We start from the raw sequence: 16,601 nt of genomic DNA, 5'->3' as shown, positions 1-16,601 counted from the left end.
CGTTGGTCACTGTTTGCATTTTTCCATATGACGTGGGACGTTCAGCCCATTGAGTCTATGCTGTTCATCGGAGCATCCCCATTCATGGAATCGCAGCTACACAGCACGGAAACAGCCCCTTCGACCCAACATGTCGATACCAGTCAAGGGGTCACCTGGGCTAGTCCTAGTGCCAGCATTTGGCCCATAACCCCCTGAACCTTTCCTATCCATGTACCTGCCTAAATGTCTTTAAAACCTTGTAACTGTACCAGTCTCTCCCACTTCCTGTGGTAGCTCATTCCATTTACCCACAACCCTCTAAAAAATTGGCCAGTCATTTTTTCTGTAACTTATTCTCCCCTTTGGGTGGCACAGCGGTAGAGTTGCTGCCTCACATCGCCAGAGCCTCGGGTTCGATCCTGACTATGTGTGCTGTCTGTACGGAGTTTGTACGTTCTCCCCGTGACCAGCGTGGGTTTCCTCTGGGCGCTCCGGTTTCCTCCCACACTCCAAAGTCGTGCAGGTTTGTGGTTTATTGGCTGCCGTAAATTGTCCCTGATGTGCAGGCTAATAGTGTATGGGTGATCGACGGCTGGTGTGGAATCGGTGGGCCATAGTGTATCTCTAAAACTAAAACACATTCCCATCGACCCCTCCTCCACTCACCCACGACGAGGGATATTTGCAGTCGCGAATTAAACTGCCAACCCACATCTCTTTGGGATGTCAATGTTCACCTCCCCACCTCATCATCAGTCTCAAAGCGGCAACAACCATGTGACTCGATGAAAGGTTTAGAGGAGTGTAGACCAATTACGGGCAAATGCGAGACCTTTAGATGGGGCATCTTGATCAGCACGGCCGAGTTGGGCTGAAGGGCCTGTTTCCGTGCTGCATGGCTCTATAACTCCAATCCATCTCTCGACACATCTCCCACCTCCCAGAAAAACCATGATTCTATCATTCTGCTGACTTTCCCTGGGTTCCTTGTCTAATTCGCCCAAACAACTTCACCAGTGCCAAAGGGCCCTCACTTACATCTGAGGACCTGCCCTCCCCTCCCCAAAGTCATCTTGAACTCATCGGCCTGCCATGGACCTGCCATCAAGTGCCAGGACCAGAGCCTGAGGTCACCACCACCTCTCGTCCCCATCCTGTCCCTCATGTGACACTCCCCCACAACCCCACCCACACCCCAAGCCTCTCCCATCCACCTCTATCCTGGACCCCCTTCTCTCTCAGCCCCCAGAGCAGGATCTCCATTAACCCACCACCACCCCCACTCACACCAGCAACTCCTCCACACACCCTCCTGTCTAGTTTCTCCCCCCCACCCCCCACCTCTGGCCTCACAAGTCACTGCGATCAAAATGTTTTATTAAAGCTGCAAGTTAAGTCCATGTTACATTGATCAATAGCAGAGACATTTTTCTGCTGAAATCCTCTCATTTCTATAGGACCTTTTACCTCCCTTTCAGGATCTCGCAGTGCTTTCCAGCCGACTGAATGTTTTTTTTGGCAGTGTGTTCACAGTTATTAGGACACTACAGCTATTTGAAGCACAGCAAACTCCTGGAATAATGAACTAGTATGAACTGGTCTGAAGAAGGGTCTCGACCCGAAACGTCTCACCCATTCCTTCCTGAGATGCTGCCTGACCTGCTGAGTTACTCCAGCATTTTGTGAAATAAATACCTTCGATTTGTACCAGCATCTGCAGTTATTTTCTTACACTGATTTCTTACACAAGTTAGGAACAGGGGACGTACAACGAGATCTGGGTGTCCTAGTGCATCAGTCACTGAAAGGAAGCATGCAGGTACAGCAGGCAGTGAAGAAAGCCAATGGAATGTTGGCCTTCATAACAAGAGGAGTTGAGTATAGGAGCAAAGAGGTCCTTCTGCAGTTGTACAGGGCCCAAGTGAGACCGCACCTGGAGTACTGTGTGCAGTTTTGGTCTCCAAATTTGAGGAAGGATATTCTTGCTATTGAGGGCGTGCAGCGTAGGTTTACTAGGTTAATTCCCGGAATGGCGGGACTGTCATATGTTGAAAGACTGGAGCGACTAGGCTTGTATACACTGGAATTAGAAGGATGAGAGGAGATCTTATCGAGACATATAAGATTATTAAGGGGTTGGACACGTTAGAGGCAGGAAACGTTCCCAATGTTGGGGGAGTCCAGAACCAGGGGCCACAGTTTAAGAATAAGGGGTAGGCCATTTAGAACTGAGATGAGGAAAAACTTTTTCAGTCAGAGAGTTGTAAATCTGTGGAATTCTCTGCCTCAGAAGGCAGTGGAGACCAATTCTCTGAATGCATTCAAGAGAGAGCTAGAAAGAGCTCTTAAGGATAGCGGAGTCAGGGGGTATGGGGAGAAGGCAGGAACGGGGTACTGATTGAGAATGATCAGCCATGAATCTCATTGAATGGCGGTGCTGGCTCGAGGGGCTGAATGGCCTCCTCCTGCACCTATTGTCTATTGTCTACTAGTATGAACTGGTAATGCTGATGGAGCAGTATCGGTCCCGGGTCACCGAGGCAAATGCTCGTGCTTACCTTCAACATACGTCATGGCCGCAGGGCAGGATAGCCTTGGCTCAAGGTCATATGTTCAAGACAGCGCACCACCCCCTCAGTACTGCTCTGGTGGATTAGATTGGGGTGTGGTACTGGCATGGGACTTGAACCTACGAGCTTCAGGAGCCTGATGGAAGGATCGGCCTGGTATCCACTCCAGCACTGCAGCCTGAGACCAGATGCTTTCAACAAAAGGCAAATGTGGCTTTTGATCAGATTAATCCGCAATGCCACTTAAAAATGTATTAAGACTGTTGGGACCGTAAGTCCACACATTCAAAGCAAAGCCAGAGCGAGGACGCGAAAGTGTAAAGGGATGAAAGGAGAGGGAAAGCGAAAGAAAAAGAGGAAGAGGGCGAAAAAGAGGGAGAGGAGAGAAGGAGGGAGAGGAGGGAGTGTACTGAGTGAAGGAGGGAGTGAAGGAGGATGGAGTGGAGGGGGGAGAGAAGGGGGAGAGAAGGGGGGAGAGAAGGGGGAGAGAAGGGGGGAGAGAAGGGGGGAGAGAAGGGGGGAGAGAAGGGGGAGAGAAGGGGGAGAGAAGGGGGAGAGAAGGGGGGAGAGAAGGGGGGAGAGAAGGGGGGAGAGAAGGGGGAGAGAAGGGGGAGAGAAGGGGGGAGAGAAGGGGGGAGAGAAGGGGGAGAGAAGGGGGGAGAGAAGGGGGGAGAGAAGGGGGGAGAGAAGGGGGAGAGAAGGGGGAGAGAAGGGGGAGAGAAGGGGGGAGAGAAGGGGGAAGAGAGAAAGCACGAGAGAAATCGAGAGAGAAAAAGAGGCAGAGATTATTTTTAAACCATTGAATAAGATTGCAGAAACTCAACCTGAACTGAAGTAAGATTGGGTCGGGGCATCCTGCGACCTTTGATGCAGGATAGAAATATTCGATGTGAAAATTGATGAAAAAGAAAACAAAAAATCCAAAGGAAAAATACGTTACCTACAGAAATTTCCAGCCAGCCAACAAATGCTTGTGTTACAATTAAAGATGAAATGAATACAAAATCTCAGCAAACTGGGCGTGCGGCCACACTCAGACATAAAAGAGACGATCATTAGTCTTGAGTTCACAGTTCAGAAAGGTCACATGGAGAATGTGCTGGAAAATCTGACGTTTTTGCAGCCTGATGGGCCATTTGATCCACACTCCTCGATTGGTGCTTGCTCCTTCAATCTATCTTTAAATGGAATGTGATTACGTTCTGTAGCTGTTTGATAGGATGTTCTAACAGAAGGGTTATTATGTTAAGTGGCTTCTCAGTGAAGGTAGGTTATGTTAAGTGGCTTGTTTGATCAGTTTTCCGTCGAGCCTGGTGACTCCCGATTCCATAAATCTGACGCCATTTCTGTGCGGTTGTCAGGAGGTCAATTGGGTCGATTACCATTTGAAGTAAAACTGGAGGAAAGAAATGCAGAGTTAGAAAGTGTTGTTCTCCACCCACGAAATATAAAGTGTACCCTAAAGCAAAATCATCCAGAGACTGCTAATCTGAAATTAAAATCAATAATTAGCCACAGGTCAGTATTGAGACGTTAGATGTCATGGAAAGCATAAGGCTTGATAAATCTCCATGTTCATAAGACATAGGAGCAGAATTAGGCCATTCAGCCCATCGAGTCTATTCCACCATTCAATCATGGCTGATCTATTTTTTCCTCTCAACCCCATTCTCCTGCCTTCTCCCTGTAGCCTTTGACACTCTTACTAATCAAGAACCTCTGCTTTAAAAATACCCAATGACTTGGCCTCCACATCCATCTATGGCAGTAAATTCCACCCATTCACCACCCTCTGACTAAAGACATTCCCCCTCATCTCCATTCTAGAAGACCAGGGTCAGGTTGCCACGGGAAGCAAGGGTGGAGGAGATAACTGGACCTTGACAAAGATGTTTGCCTCACCCGCGCATCTCTCCCCGAACATCTTCTCCTTAATGAATGAAGATGAAAGGTATTCATTTGGGACCTCACCCACATCAGCAGGCTCCGCCTCCACACATTGATTACCCCTTTGACCTCTCACTCTCCCTAGCAACCCTGATTTACTACAGGATGCCTGGAATGGACAGTTTGTGTTATGAGGAAATAACGGACAGGCTACACTTAGAAACATAGGTGCAGGAGTAGGCCATTCGGCCCTTCGAGCCAACACCACCATTCAATATGATCATGGCTGATCATCCAAAATCAGTACCCTGTTCCTGCTTTTTCCCCACATCCATTGATTGCTTTAGCCCTAACAGAAATTAAGTAGAGTAAAGCATGGGATTAATGTAGGATTACTGTAAATGGGAGGTTGTTGGGCTGTGCAGACTCGGAAGGCTGAAGGGCCTGTTATGGTGTGACATGGCTCTAAAACAAGGCACTATATCCTATTTAACAGCCTTTCCAGGTGAGACAGATTTATATGCAGTTCCTCCAACCTCTATTGCATTTGGAGCTCTCGATGTGTGCATCAGTGAGACCAAGCGTAGACTAGGCGACCACTTCACTGTACACATACACTCTGTCCATCAGGGGTTACTTCAATTCCCCGACCCAACCAGGCTGCCCTGGGCCTCTTCCATTGCCAGAACAAGCCACATGCAAACTGGAGGAACAGCACCTCACAGTAGCTTACAACTCGACAGTACGCTGACAATGCAGTTGGTGACTACCCTGCCATCACGTGGCTGTGCTGGTTTTATCAGTACCTGTTCAACTCTTCTGCCATTTCCTTGTTACCCATAATAATTTCACCCGTGTCTGTCTTCAAGGGACCCACATTTGGTTTTATCCACGTTCATTAATCGGATCAGTGTAGGATGGTGACAACGGGTGCTCGATGTTTGGCATGGACTCAATGGGCTGAAGGGCCTGTTTCCGTGCTCTATGAGTGCGTGATTACTCTGTATGACTATCCCACGTTCACTGCATTTTGGAAAACAGCGACTCTGCTTTTATGGAGGGAGGTTGCTATTGAGGGCAGTTGCTATTGAGGGCGGTTGCTATTGTTGCTATTGAGGGAGGTTGCTATGGAGGGAGGTTGCTATGGAACGGAGGTTGCTATGGAGGGAGGTTGCTATTGAGGGCGGTTGCTATTGAGGGCGGTTGCTATTGTTGCTATTGAGGGAGGTTGCTACTGAGGGAGGTTGCTATGGAGGGAGGTTGCTATTGAGGGAGGTTGCTATTGAGGGAGGTTGCTATGGAGGGAGTTTGCAATGGAGGAAGGTTGCTATTGAGGGAGGTTGCTATTGAGGGAGGTTGCTATTGAGGGAGGTTGCTATTGAGGGAGGTTGCTACTGAGGGAGGTTGCTATGGAGGGAGGTTGCTATTGAGGGAGGTTGCTATTGGGGGAGGTTGCTATTGGGGGAGGTTGCTATTGGGGGAGGTTGCTATTGCGGGGGGGTGCTATTGAGGGAGGTTGCTGGTGTTTCCATTTTCGCTCTTTAAACACTATCTGTTTTTGGAGTAAACTATAATTGACTATTTACTGCAATCCTCGTTTCTACACCCTGCTCTGACCCCGATCCAACTCTTGAGTATTTATATATATCGCTTCAGACTCACCTTCATTATTATGGAAATCAGTGCTCCTAGGATGACAAGCCCAACGAGCTGCAGTTTCTTGCCATTTCCCTGCTTTGCCAACAGCCACAGAAGCCACTTCTGCTTGGAGTCATTGGCGGGTGCGTACCGGATACTGTTCACCTTTTCCATGCCCAGCGACTTCAACACACAAGCTCGCCGATGGCTAAACGTGTCGAAGCTGTATTTGCCGTGGTACGCCCCAAAGCCACTCTTACCTGTGAAGAGAACCACATTGTACAGACGCAGATAGTACGACACGACCATCGCAGAGACCATTCCCTCCGTAACTCCCTGGTCCACTCGTCCCTTCCTACCCAAATCACCCCAACCCCGGGCACTTTCCCCTGCAACCGCACGAGATGCAACACCTGTCCCTTTACCTCCCCGTTCAACTCCATCCAAGGACCCAAACAGTCTTTCCAGGTGAGACAAAGGTTCACCTGCACCTCCTCCAACCTCATCTATTGCATCCGCTGCTCTAGATGTCAACTTATTTACATCGGCGAAACCAAGCGCAGGCTCGGCGATCGCTTCGCTGAACACCTGCACTCGGTCCGCATTAACCAAACTGATCTCCCGGTGGCCGAGCACTTCAACTCCCCCTCCCATTCCCAGTCTGACATTTCTGTCATGGGCCTTCTCCAGTGCCATAGTGAGGCCCACCGGAAATTGGAGGAACAGCACCTCATATTTCGCCTGGGCAGTTTGCAGCCCAGCGGTATGAACATCGATTTCTCCAAATTTAGATAGTTCCTCTGTCCCTCCCGTCCGCTCCTCCTTCCCAGATCTCCCTCTATCTTCCTGTCTCCACCTATATCATTCCTTTGTCCCGCCCTCCCGACATCAGTCTGAAGAAGGGTCTCGACCCGAAACGTCACCCATTCCTTCTATCCCGAGATGCTGCCTGACCTGCTGAGTTACTCCAGCATTTTGTGAATAAATACCTTTGATTTGTACCAGCATCTGCAGTTATCTTCTTATACCCATTGAAACTCAACCTCACTTTGGGAGCATCCTGAGCTAGTCCCAGTGCCTACATTTGGCTCGTGACCTTCTTGATCTTTTCCTCTCCGTGAACCTGTCCAAATGTCTTACAAACACCACGTGTGGCAAGTTAATGGCAAGTCCCTTAACGGCACTGATCCATAGAGGGACTTTGGAGTCCAAGCGCATAGCGTCGTGAACATCACCAGTAGATGGTGTGGTAAAGAAGGCATGTGGTACCTTCATCAGTCGAGGCACTGAGTAAAAGAGTTATGTTCCAGCTTTATGAGGCTTTGGTTAAGCCGTATTTGGAACATTATGTGCAGTTCTGGTCGCCCCATTACAGACAGCATGAGGACATACATCAGGAGGTGCAGATCGAGAGCAAGCAAGCAAGATTATGATGGACCCCTACCACCCCAGCAACAGACTGTTCCAGCTGCCACGGTCAGGCAAACGCCTCCGCTGTCACGCTGTGAAAACGGAGAGGATGAGACGGAGTTTCTTCCCATAGCCCATCAGGACTGTTAACTATTATAACTCCAGGGACTACATTTTCTTTTCTGTATTAATTTTAATTTATATGCTGTAATTGTAATTTTTTTTTTGCACAATCCACAGGCATTGCCACTTTCATTTCACTGCACATCGTGTATGTGTATGTGACAAATAAACTTGACTTGACTTGAGGAGGCTTTGGAGAGAGTGCGAAAGAGGTTTACCAGAACGCTGCCTGGATTAGAGGGCATTATCTACAAGGAGAGATTGGACAAATTTGGATTGATGCTGAGGGGAGACCCGATAGAAGTATATCAAGTTATCAGTGGTACAGAAAGGATAGACAGAACCTTTTTCCCCAGTGTGAAGATGTTAAAGACGTGAGGGCATAGCTTTAAGGAGAGAGGGGCAAAGTTTAAAGGAGATGCGCGGGGCAAGTTTTTTCTTTTACAGAGAGTGGTGGGTGCCTGGAACATGCTGCCAGGGGGTGGTGGTGAAAGCAGATGTGATAATGGCGTTGAAGAGGCTTTTAGGCGCATGCTATGCTGGGAATGGAGGGATGTGCTGCCATTTTGCCGCCCTTCTCTTTCCCTACCACTGTGCGTCATTCATTCAAAGCTGGTCGGCAGGGCAGACAGAAACCCAAATAAGACCTCTGAAACTCACCCACGCCCCCGAACGGGAGTGCCGCGATCGTGTAATGGATGAGGCAGTCGTTGGCTGTTACTCCACCACTGGAAGTCATCCTGATCATCTTCTGAACCAGCTGCAGAGAGAGAGAGAGAGAGAGACACACACACAAACACAATTACAACATGCAACCAAACTCCAATAATCGGGCACACTCAGCATCTCGACACTGTAGACTGTGTAGGAAGAAACTGCAGATGCTGGTTTAAACCAAAGATAGACAACAACAAAAAAGCTGGAGTAACTCAGCGGGGCAGGCAGCATCTCTGGAGAGAAGGAATGGGTGGCGTTTTGGGGCTAGACCCTTCTTCAGACTGAAAGTCACAGGAAAGGGAAACGAGAGATATAGACGGTGATGTAGAGAGATGTAGAACAATGAATGAAAGTGACCATGATAAAGGAAACAGGCCATTGTTAGCTGTTTGTTGGGTCAAAATGAGAAGCTGGTGCAACTTGGGTGGAGAGGGATAGAGATTGAGAGGGAATGCTGGGGTTACTTGAAGTTAGAGAAATCAATATTCATACCACTGGGCTGTAAGTGTCAGCAGGACAAAAGAGATAGTGATTGACTTCAGGAAATGAAGTGGTACGCATACCCCAGTACATATTGACGGCGCTAATTGAAGTACCTAGGAGTAAATACCACCAGCAGCCTGTTCTGGACTAGCCTTATCGAAGCAATGGCCAAGACAGCACACCAACGCCTCTACTTCCTCAGAAGGCTACGGACGTTTGGCATGTCCCTCAAAACTCTCACCAACTTCTACAGAAGCGCTGTAGAAAGCATTTTATCGGGATGGTTCACAGCATGATCGGGTTGATGCGTCACATCATCATCATCAAGGACGAGTCTCGCACCCCAGTCACTCCCTCTTCTCCCCTCTCCCATCAGTAGTGTGAAGACGCATGCCTCCAGATTGAGGAACAGTTTCTTCCCAGCTATCATCAGGCAACTGAACCATCCTATCACCAACCGGAGAGCATTGGAGACCCTCGTACTGTCTTTAATTGAACTTTATCTTGCATTATACGTTATTCCCTTTATCCTGTATCTGTACACAGTGGACGGCTCGATTGTAATCATATATAGTCTTTCCGCTGACTGGGTAGCACGTTACAAAAAGGCTTGGTACACATGACAATAAAGTAAACTAGACTTTCAGTCAGAGAGTGGTGAAGGTGTGGAATTCTCTGCCTCAGAAGGCAGTGGAGGCCAGTTCGTTGGATGCTTTCAAGAGAGAGAGCTGGATAGAGCTCTTAAAGATAGCGGAGTGAGGGGGTATGGGGAGAAGGCAGGAACGGGGTACTGATTGAGAGTGATCAGCCATGATCGCATTGAATGGCGGTGCTGGTTCGAAGGGCTGAATGGCCTACTCCTGCACCTATTGTCTATTGACTATTGGATGCTGTTCTTATTAACATCCCAATCCATTTTTAATTCAATTATTTTTTAGGTGATGTGTACTATGGTAATAAATTTCCCACTGAACCCAGTAAGGTTAAAGGCAGGCCCGGTGTGTGTAAGAGCAGGACAGACATGCCCAGACCTCCATGAGCATCAGGGCAATGCTGGAAGCACCACCTGTGAGACAGGTGCTCACACATCGGAATTTCCACACAGTTAGATAGCAGAGTATTGGAGTTTTACTGTTCCCTCTCAAGAAAAAAAATTATAAAATGCTGCAGATGCTGGAAATGCGAAATATAAATTTCAAAGATGGGGGGGGGGGGGGGGGGTGGGTGGGGGCACGGTGATGCAGCGGTAGAGTTGCTGCCTTACAGCGCCAGAGACTCGGGTTCGATCCTGACTACGGGTGCTGCCTGTACGGAGTTTGTACTTTCTTCCCTTGACCATTTGGGTTTTCCCGGGTGCTCCAGCTCCTCCCATATTCCAAAGATATAACTGGTTTGTAGTTTCATTGGTTTCAGTGAAGATTCTGAATTGTACCTAGTGTGTAGGACAGCGATAGTGTATGGGGATCGCTGGTCGGCGCAGCCTCGCTCTATCTCTAAACTAAACTACATCTCAGGTCAGGCAGCATCTGTGAGGAGAGAACCACCTAATGTTTGAGATAAACGACCGTTCAGTTCCATTACTCAAATGTGCTCAGAATCTGGACGTTTACGGCTTCATATAGACATACAGCACGGAAACAGGAGTTTCGGCCTAGCGCGGCCAGATTGCCCGTCTAAATCAATTCCATTTGCCCATGTTTGACCCATATCCACCCAAACCTTTCCTATGCACGAACCTGTCCAAATTATTTTAAACATTGCAGCTATATCCATCTTTGCCACCTTCCCTGGAAACTTGTTCCATATACCTAGCACCATCTGTGTAGAAATACCTGCCCCCCAGGTCCCCTTTAGATCTTTCCACTCTCACCGTAAACTTATAATTTAAGAATCACTTACCCTGGGGGAAAAAAAAATTGTAACTGTCTGCTCTCTCTCGCCTCCTCATAGTTTAGTTTATTTTATCATTGATACGTTACCAAGATACATAGAAACATAGAAAATAGGTGGAGGAGGCCATTCGGCCCTTCGAGCCAGCACTGCCATTCATTGTGATCATGGCTGATCGTCCCCAATCAATAACCCGTGCCTTCCTTCTCCCCATATCCCTTGATTCCCCTAGCCCCTAGAGCTCTATCTAACTCTCTCTTAAATCCATCCAGTGATTTGGCTTCCACTGCCCTCTGTGGCAGAGAATTCCACAAATTCACAACTCTGGGTGAAAACGTTTTTTCTCACCTCAGTTTTAAATGGCCTCCCCTTTATTCTAAGACTGTGTCCCCTGATTCTGGACTTGCCCAACATTGGGAACATTTTTCCTGCATCTAGCTTGTCCAGTCCTTTTATAACTTTATGTTTCTATAAGATCCCCTCTCATCCTTCTAAACTCCAGTGAATACAAGCCTAGTCTTTTCAATCTTTCCTCATATGACAGTCCCGCTAACCCAGGGATCACCTATGGCCAATCTCCCGTGCGGGACCTTATCAAAGGCTTTCTGAAAGTCTAGATACACTACATCCACTGGCTCCCCTTTATCCATTTTACCTGTCACATCCTCAAAAAATTCCAGAAGATTAGTCAAGCATGATTTCCCTTTCAGTTGCTCTACCCCCCTAGATCCTCTGTCCTCCAGGTTATCTGGGAGATTGTTTGTGTCTTCCTTAGTGAAGACAGATCCGAAGTACCTGTTCAACTCTTCTGCCATTTCTTTGTTACCCACAATAATTTCACCCATGTCTGCCTTCAAGGGACCCACATTTGACTTTGCTACTCTTTTTCTCTTAACATATCTAAATAAGCTTTTTCTGTCCTTCTTTATATTCTTGGCCAGCTTCCCCTCGTACTTCATCTTTTCAGCCCGTATTGCCCGTTTTGTTACTTTCTGTTGTCCTATGAAAGTTTCCCAATCCTCTGGCTTCCGGCTACTCTTTGCTGTGTTATACATCTTTTCTTTTAGTTTTATTCCATCCCCAAATTCCCTTGTCAGCCACGGTTGCCTCTTACTCCCCTTAGAATCTTTCTTCCTTTTTGGAATGAAATGATCCTGCGTCTTCCGGATTATGCCCAGAAAAGCTTTTGTGTTTGCGTGCTACCCAGTCAGCGAAAAGGCTCTACATGATTACAATCAAGCTGTCAACAGTATACAGATACAGGATAAAGGGAATAACATTTAGTGCAGGACAAAGTCCAGTAAGTGCAATTAAAGATAGCTCAAAGGTCTCCAATGAGGTAGATGGTAGTTCAGAACAGCTCTCTAGTTGGTGGTTGGATGGTTCTGTTGCCTGACAACAGCTGGGAAGAAACTTTCCCTGAATCTGGAGGTGTGCGTTTTCACACTTCTGTAGCAGTTTTAAATACTTGGGAGTCCGCATCACAGAGGATCTGACGTGGGCAACGCACATTGCCGCACTGGTGGGTAAGACAAAGCAGCGCCTTTACCACCTTGGACAACTGAGGAAATTCAGAGTGTCTCTGAGGATCCTTCATTGCTTCTACTCTGGGGCTGCAGAGAGCATCCTGTCCGGCAACATTACAGTCTGGTTTGGGAACAGCTCTTCCCAGGACAGGATGGCCCTGCAGAGAGTAGTGCGTTCGGCAGAACGCACCATGGGAACTACACTCGTCCCCCTGCAGGACCTATACATCAGGAGGTGCAGATCCAGAGCAAGCAAGATCATGAGGGACCCCTGCCACCCCAGTAACGAACTGTTCCAGATGCTACGATCAGGCAAACGCCTCCGCTGTCACGCTGTGAAAACAGAGAGGATTGGACGGAGTTTCTTCCCACAGGCCATCAGGACTGTCAACTTTTATAACCCCAGAGACTAAATTTTTGTCTACACTATAGTAACTTATTAACTTTATTTATATGCTGTAACTGTAATTCTTTTTTGTGCACAATCCGCAGGCATTGCCACTTTCATTTCACTGCACATCGTGTATGTGTATGTGACAAATAAATTTGACTTGACTTGACTTGACTCTTGCCTGATGGTAGAGGGGAGAAGGGGGAATGACCAGGGTGAGACTTGTCCTTGATTCTGCTGCTGGCCTTGCCTCGTGATTTTATAAACCTTACAAGGTTACTCCTCAACCTCCCGGTCTATCCAATCGCTCCTTGTAACTCAAGCCCCCCCCAGTTTCTGGCATCTACATCATAATCCAATCACCATCAGTAACACAGTGGCGTAGCTGCTCACAGCTCCAGAAGCCCGGGGTTGGATCCTGACCTTAGGTGCTGTCTGTGTGGAGTTTGCACATTCCCCCCGTGACCGCATGGGTTGCTCCAGGTGCTTCAGTTTCCTCCCACGTCTCAAAGACATGCAGGTTTGTGGGTTAATTTGGCTTTGGTAAAAATTGTAAATCGTCCCGAGTGTGTGTAGGATAGTGCTAATGTATGGGGATCACTGGTCAGTGCCAACTTGGTGGGCTGAAGGGCCTGTATCACTAATCTAAACTAAAGGAAGGAAGAGGTGGCGTTTCGGTCGAGACCCTCCATCAGACTAAACCCTCTCTTCCATCTTAAAGCGTTAAATTCCCTGTTGTGATACAGTTCCTTTGGCACCAGCACTCTAGGAACACCCATTCATCAGGCAGGGTGTCCCCTGTCCATCCCAGTGGTGATCAGGTGCCTAACTTGATCCTTTCCCTGCCCTGCCCCACGAAGACCCAGTGGTACTGAACTTAGCGAAGTCAGCGCAATGAATTAAGGTCGAGCCCCTTCCCTGGTTTATCTCCACCCGGCCCTCACCCCATCAACCGGCTTCTAAACTCCAGTCCTCCCACTTCATGCACACAGCACAAGGTGACCACCTACTGTTGGATAAACAGCATCTTTCACAGAACAAAGTACTTCACAGACCCTTGCAAGAGAGTGTAGGAAGGAACTGCAGGTGCTGGTTTAAACTGACGATATACACAAAATGCTGGAGTAACTCAGCAGGGCAGGCAGCATCTCTGGATGGAAAGAAAGAAGGCTAAAGAGTGTTTGATTCTGAGACACTTTAAGAGGTGTTGGGGCGGAGGGAGATAGTTTGCTCAGAGATCTGAGCTTATCGGAGCATCTGGAAAGAAGGGAGAGATGGAGATGTTTAGACAGGAAATTCCAGAGGTTGGGAGCAGGAGGCTGTGAATGGTCAGAGATACACAAGAGACCAGAGATCACGGAGGGTATAGTTTGGTTTAGAGATACAGCGCGGAAACAGACCCTTTGGGCCCACCAGCGACCCCGCACATTAACACTATCCTATATCCACCAGGGATTGCATTTACCAAGCCAATTAACCTACAAACCTGTACATCTTTGGAGTGTGGGAGGAAACCGAAGATCTCGGAGAAAACCCACGCAGGTCACGGGGAGAACGTACAAACACCGTACAGGCGGCGCCCGTAGTCAGGATCGAACCTGGTCCCTGGCGGTGCATTCGCTGCAAGGCAGCAACTCTACCGCTGCGCCACCGTGCCGCCTGGTTGTGGGCTTGGGGGAGGTTGTGACTGGGAAACGGTGGAAGAGTTGTGAGCATTGATGATCTGTGGGCAGAGTGAGTCCAAGCACGGGCGTGGGTGGAGACGGTTGAGCCTCACCTTCTTGTTGTGGGAGAAGACGTACAGAGCCAGGGGCTTGTCGCGCTGGCTGATGAAGGCGATGGCCTCGTCCACACCACTGACCGTGACGATGGGCAGCACCGGCCCAAAGATCTCCTCCTGCATGATCCTGGAGTCGGGATCCACGTCCGTCACAATGGTGGGAGCTGAGCGAGGGAAGGAGAGACGGGAAGGATCATCGACGGAGCGAGATGTTGGCCAGTTGGTCACAACCCTGCCGGCTCTGTGTCCCTGCACTCTGCCGACTGCCACCATGGGCTGTGGGCTCAGACTCTGCACGGGGAGCAGCTTCTCCACTTCAGCACCTCCCCGTGCAGCCGTGTAAGGTCATGTTCATTAGTTACAGGAGCAGAATTAATCCATTCGGCCCATCAAGTCTACTCTGCCATTCAATCATGGCTGATCTATCTCTCCCTCCTAACCCCATTCTCCTGCCTTCTCCCCATAACCCCTGGCAGCCGTATTAATGAAGAACGCGTTGTACGGCTTGCAGGCAGGCGGGCGACTGGAATGGGTCAGGGTCAGGCGTGGGGTCAGGCGTGGGGTCAGCCAGGACCACCTCTCCCTCCCTCCCTCCACTCAATCCCCTGACCCCAGCACCCTGCTGGTGGACGGTCACCAGGGCGAGGGCTGACCCGGCCCATGGGGTGAGAGAGGGATAACGTACCGTTGCCGTGTCCCAGCTCACCGCTGCCTCCAACTCAGTGCCCCCCCACGTACCTGGTCCAGGGCCAGGACCACCCTTCCCCAGCACCCGCCCCGCCGGCCCAAACCCGGCCCAGTCACGCCCACGGCCAGGAGAAAGACCCAACGGCAGTGAAATAAGGGCAGGAGATCTGGTCCTTGATTCCCCCACTCTATGTAAACGACTCTGTGTATCTACACCATCTATTCCCCTCTTCCCTATCTCCTGTTCTCCTCCTTTCCCCCACTCTCTTCTCTCCATCCCCTACCGTCTCCTCTCTCTCTCCCACACTCTCTCTTTCTCAGCTCTCTCCTCCCCCTCTCTAACCCCTCCACCTCCGGGGGGGGGGGGGGGGAGGGAGAGCGGAGAAAGTCATGGAATGAGGATAAGAAAAACAGCAGGAATTATTTCTGGCACAGTTCCACGACAGGCCAGTGACCTCAGCTGCATCTCGCTCGTCAGTGTGTGAACTAGTTTGGTTCATTTTAGTTTTAGAGACAGTGCGGAAACGGGCCCTTCGGCCCACCAAGTCCTTGCCAACCACCGATCCCTGCACACACTAACACTATCCTGCACGCACTGGGGACAATTTACAATGATACCAAGCCAATTAACCTACAAACCTGTACATCTTTGGAGTGTGGGAGGAAACCGTGTTCACGGGGAGAATGTACAAACTCCAAACAGACAAGCTCCCGTAGTCAGGATCGAACTCGGGTCTCTGCAGATGCGAGGCAGTGACTCTACTGCTGCGCTACTGTGCACTAAACGGATGTTTGCTTGGTGAAGACAGCACACGCCATCCCACTGGTACTAGACATAGAAAATAGGTGCAGAAGTAGGCCATTCGGCCCTTCGAGCCAGCACCGCCATTCAATGTGATCATGGCTGATCATCCAAAATCAGTACCCCGTACTCTACTCCCAATGGTACATTGCGTGACAGGATGGAGTGCAATCCAGTTGTACGACCTCCCACAGATGCTACACGTACCTATGTAGAGATCCCCTTCGTCGTTTTTACCGCCATACACCACATTCACTCCCTTCAACAAAGACATAATTCTCTGAAAATGTCGCTGGTTGACAATTCGCCCGTAGTCCGGAGATTTCTGGGGATCGGATCCGTAAAATTCCTGGAACAGAATGAAACGAGCAGATTAAGACGACAGAGAGACAGAAAACGCAGGAGTATCTCAGCGGGGCAGCCAGCATCTCTGGAGAGAAAGAATGGGTAATGTTTCGGGTCGAGTCTTTTCTTCAGACTGAGGCTAAGACAGCATTTCATGTCTATCTTTGGTGTAAACCAGCACCTGCAGATCCTTCCTACAGATTAGGACAACACTTTCATATCATCGATTTGTATGAGAATGTACACGGCACTGATGGGTTTACGGGTGACACTAAAGTGGGTGGTGTCGTGGATAACTGTCAAACGTTACAGCAGGATCTTGATCAGCTAGGCAAGTGGGCTGAGGAAGGGTTAATGCAGTGTAATGCTG

The 16,601-nt window shown here is 49.1% G+C and overlaps 1 protein-coding gene across 6 annotated transcripts in view; it reads right to left on the bottom strand.

Moving 5' to 3' along the window:
- Positions 1-1,347: 1,347 nt before the first annotated feature.
- The window catches only part of LOC144606183 (aldehyde dehydrogenase family 3 member A2-like), a 36,465-nt gene continuing 21,211 nt past the window's right edge, over positions 1,348-16,601 (bottom strand). For 5 of the 6 annotated variants that reach the window (XM_078422038.1, XM_078422036.1, XM_078422037.1 and 2 more), the window contains 4 exons: positions 16,094-16,235; positions 14,395-14,561; positions 8,271-8,370; positions 6,078-6,337 (listed from right to left, as the gene is read on the bottom strand). In XM_078422038.1, coding sequence (XP_078278164.1) covers positions 6,078-6,337; positions 8,271-8,370; positions 14,395-14,561; positions 16,094-16,235 — 669 coding nt within the window. Of the gene's footprint in view, positions 3,949-6,077; positions 6,338-8,270; positions 8,371-14,394; positions 14,562-16,093; positions 16,236-16,601 lie in introns of those variants that run through there. The other variant, XM_078422041.1, reaches the window with a different exon arrangement.

Source organism: Rhinoraja longicauda, chromosome 26 (assembly GCF_053455715.1).
Source record: "Rhinoraja longicauda isolate Sanriku21f chromosome 26, sRhiLon1.1, whole genome shotgun sequence".
In the NCBI taxonomy this organism is placed as follows: Eukaryota; Metazoa; Chordata; class Chondrichthyes; order Rajiformes; family Arhynchobatidae; genus Rhinoraja; species Rhinoraja longicauda.
The sequence above is the reverse complement of the archived record's forward strand: the minus strand, read 5'-3'. Positions and strand labels throughout refer to the sequence as shown.